The sequence below is a fragment of the Tupaia chinensis genome, unplaced genomic scaffold (genome assembly GCF_000334495.1).
Source record: "Tupaia chinensis unplaced genomic scaffold, TupChi_1.0 Scaffold000477_1, whole genome shotgun sequence".
Taxonomy (NCBI): Eukaryota; Metazoa; Chordata; class Mammalia; order Scandentia; family Tupaiidae; genus Tupaia; species Tupaia belangeri.
The window spans coordinates 100388-103711 of record NW_006159986.1 but is presented as its reverse complement, the minus strand read 5'-3'; the positions used below and the strand labels follow the sequence as shown (position 1 = coordinate 103711).

The 3324-nt window shown below is 46.1% G+C and overlaps 1 protein-coding gene across 1 annotated transcript in view; it reads left to right on the top strand.

Moving 5' to 3' along the window:
- The window catches only part of PIP4K2B (phosphatidylinositol-5-phosphate 4-kinase type 2 beta), a gene marked incomplete at its 5' end in the record, with an annotated part of 38076 nt that overhangs the window by 30429 nt on the left and 4323 nt on the right, over window positions 1-3324 (top strand). The window contains 1 exon segment of the mRNA XM_027774742.1: window positions 3230-3316. Within this exon segment, the coding sequence (XP_027630543.1) occupies window positions 3230-3316 (87 nt within the window).

Below are 3324 nucleotides of genomic sequence, written 5' to 3'. Positions count from 1 at the left end.
ATAAAAAAAAATAAAATAAAATAAGTGAATGAAAATAAAATTTAATAAGTAATTCTTTTAGGAAAAAAAAAAAAAAGCAGGACCAGTCAGGGGCATGGTTAAGGCAGCTGGATCCCACATGGCCAGCTGGTGTTCAAATCCCCATCCCACTAGCTTGAAAAACATGCCAGGTACATGTGTGTGCATGCCCAAAATCCTGAAAGGATGAAGGAGAGGGGATTGTGGCGTGACCCACTTTCCACCAAGGGATGCTTTCTCATTTTCTTCTTCTCTATCTTGTCTCTCTTCTGTGAGTGTATGCACCTTTTAGAAAATTTGAAAACAAAAACTCTGTTGCTTAAAAATAATAGTTTTTTTTTTAATTGGTAAAAAATATATAACGGGGCTAGCAGGTGGTGTGGTGGTTAAAGCTTCTGGACTCCCGCATGGCTGACTGTGGTTTGAGTCCTGAACCTGGTAGCTTTCTTTCTCACTTTCCTTCTCTCTCTGTGTGTCTCTCTCTCTGGTCAAATTAAATAATAATAATTAATAAAGTTAAATAAATAATTCTTTAAAAAATATATAACAGTATTTATCATCTTAACTATTAGGTTGTCTGGAAAGTCATAAATATTTTTCTTTGTAAAAATGCACATGACTTTCCTGATGACTCAGTATTTTAAGGGTATAATTTAATGGAATTAAGTACATTCACATTGTTCCACAACCATCACTACCGTCCGTCTGCATACTTTTTTCCTTTAGAGAGATTTTTTGCTAGAGGGTACATGTGCTTGCCAGAAAAAGAGGCAGAAAGCGAGAAATGACCTCCCCAGAGGATTTTGGACCCACACACACATGTACCCGGCATGAGTTTGAAGCCGGCAGGTCTGGGACTCAAACTGCTGCCGGCCATGTGGGAATCCAGAGATGTAACCATTATGCCATCTGCTGGTCCCATCTCCATACTTTTTATCTTCCTCACAGTGAAACTCTATACCCATTAAATACTAACTCACAATTTCTTCCTCCTCCTAACCCCTGTCAACCAACATTCTACTTTCTGTCTGAGTTTGACTACTCCAGGAACTTTATATATAATACAATACAATAAATGCCCTTTTGTGGGATCAGCAGTTAGCATAATGGCTGTGTTGCTGGACTCCCATGTAGTCGACTGTGGTTCGAGTCCCAGACCTGATGGCTTAAACTCATGCCGGGCGCATGTGCATGCGTGCCCAAGATCCCAAGAAGAGAATGGACAAGAAGGGATTACGGTGTGGCCATTCCCTCTGGGGGGTGATTTCTCACTTTCTGTCTCTCTGTCACTCTCTGTCTTTCTGGTGAGCGCACACACCCTATAGCAAAAATCTTTCAAAAAAAAATGCCATTTTGTGACTTTCTTATTTTCTTAGCAAAATGTTGTCTTAGTTCATCCACGTTGTACCATTTGTTTCCCTCTGTCTCTCTCTCTCTGTCACAAATTTAATTAACACACTTGGGTTGTTATCATCTTATAGCTCTTGTGGATAATGCTACTATGACTGTGGCTGTTGTACACTTGTTTTGCTAGGAAACTTTTTCCTTTTTAATCCTTTTTTTATTTATTTTTTAGCTAGAGGACACATGTGTTTGCCACAGAAAGAAGGGAGCACCCCCAATGGAGCGTGGTCACGCGACAATTCCTTTTCCCTCCGTTTCTCCATCTTGTCAGGATTTTAGGTGCACACACATACGCATGCGCCCAGGGTGTGTTTCAGGCCACAGAGGCTGAGATTCAAACTGCGGTTGGCCGTGCGGACCCAGCTCCCTGTGCACCGCACTAACTGCTGCCCTGCGGGGTGGCCCTAGGGAGCTTTCTCTTAGTCACCAGCTACATTCGCTCTTCATTCTGTTTTCGTACTGTGGTGTTCAGTTCGTCCTGACCTTACCCCTACCTTTTCTACCTCTCTTCCGACTCTGGTTCTAAGAATTTAAGGCACATTACTCAACTCGTTTGTTGTCAGTATGTGTGGCTTCATCACTGTTCTCGGCGGACTGGTGGGTATGGTACGTGGACTGTCTTTTGGGAGCCTGCCCCTTTTTCCCTCGGCCTTAAGATGTCTTTGTCCAAGGAGCTTGGAATGGCATCCCTCCCACTCTTTCTCAGCTGAACTCTCAGTGTTAGGGCTCGGAGCCTTTATTTCTCTGGGCCTACGCAGAGAGCCACTGTGGTCCTCCCACTGACTCTCCTCCTCCCCTACCACGGACGTCGGTCTGGCAGTTTTCAGGGCTGCGGGCTCACTGTGCGAGCTGGCAGAGTGAATGGCACGTGGCTGAGACTTGGACTCTGGCCTCAGTGTTAGCGAAACTGGAATGCCGGCTGGCTACTTCTGCCCTGTATTACTCCCCCTTTCTGTTCTTCTCCAGGTCATAAGGCCTGAGTGTAGAAACCTGAATCGCCATCCTACTCACACTTACACACACACGAGAAAACAGGTTTGGTGAGGGGAGTCACACAGTGAAGGGCAGAGGCCAGCATTCTCTGCCGATGCCATATGACCTCTTCCGACCTGGCTCTGGCTGCCATTTGTATGTGGTGCTCCCTTTTCTTCTGTTCTCCATTTTGACTTTGACTGGTAAAGAATCCAAGTCACGTAGGTTTTCAAACTGTGTCTGTGACCCCCAGTTAGGAATACGTTACCTTTCAGCCCTGCAGGTACACACATTCATGTACAACTGAAACCCTGCCTACCTCATTTTGTGTTACGTACTCTGATATATTTATTCTATTTTATCATAATTAACATCAACAACAAAATCCCAGTCCTAGCACACAGCATTAGGTCTAGAACTCACAGCCTGTCAAGATTCTGTCTGACAGACACTGCCATATTGCACCCTCTCTCAGGCCTCTTCCACAGCGTGACACTTCACTTTGTTTCCTGAGACTCTCCGTGGCCGCTCTTGATCGCAAACTATTCTGGCCTCTTCCCTCTTCCTGCAGGGCTTGTTCTTGCTTTCTGCCCCACAGCCTTTGCTTGGTGGACTCCTCTTCATCCTTCATCCTTCGTCCTTCAGCCTCAGCTTCAACTCCTGTCCTCAGGGAGGCCCTCTCTCACCCCCTGCTAGAGCCTCCCGCAGCTCCGTGCCCATGTTGAATGTCTTCTCCGTTAGACACTGAGCTCTCCAAGGGCAGATACGACCAGGATGCCTCTGGGATGTCCCGGGTAACCTCTTCCTTCCATCTTTCCACCCCTCGTCTCTCTAGTTCCTGGCCCAGCTAAAGATCATGGACTACAGCCTGTTGGTGGGCATCCACGACGTGGACCGGGCAGAGCAGGAGGAGATGGAGGTGGAAGAGCG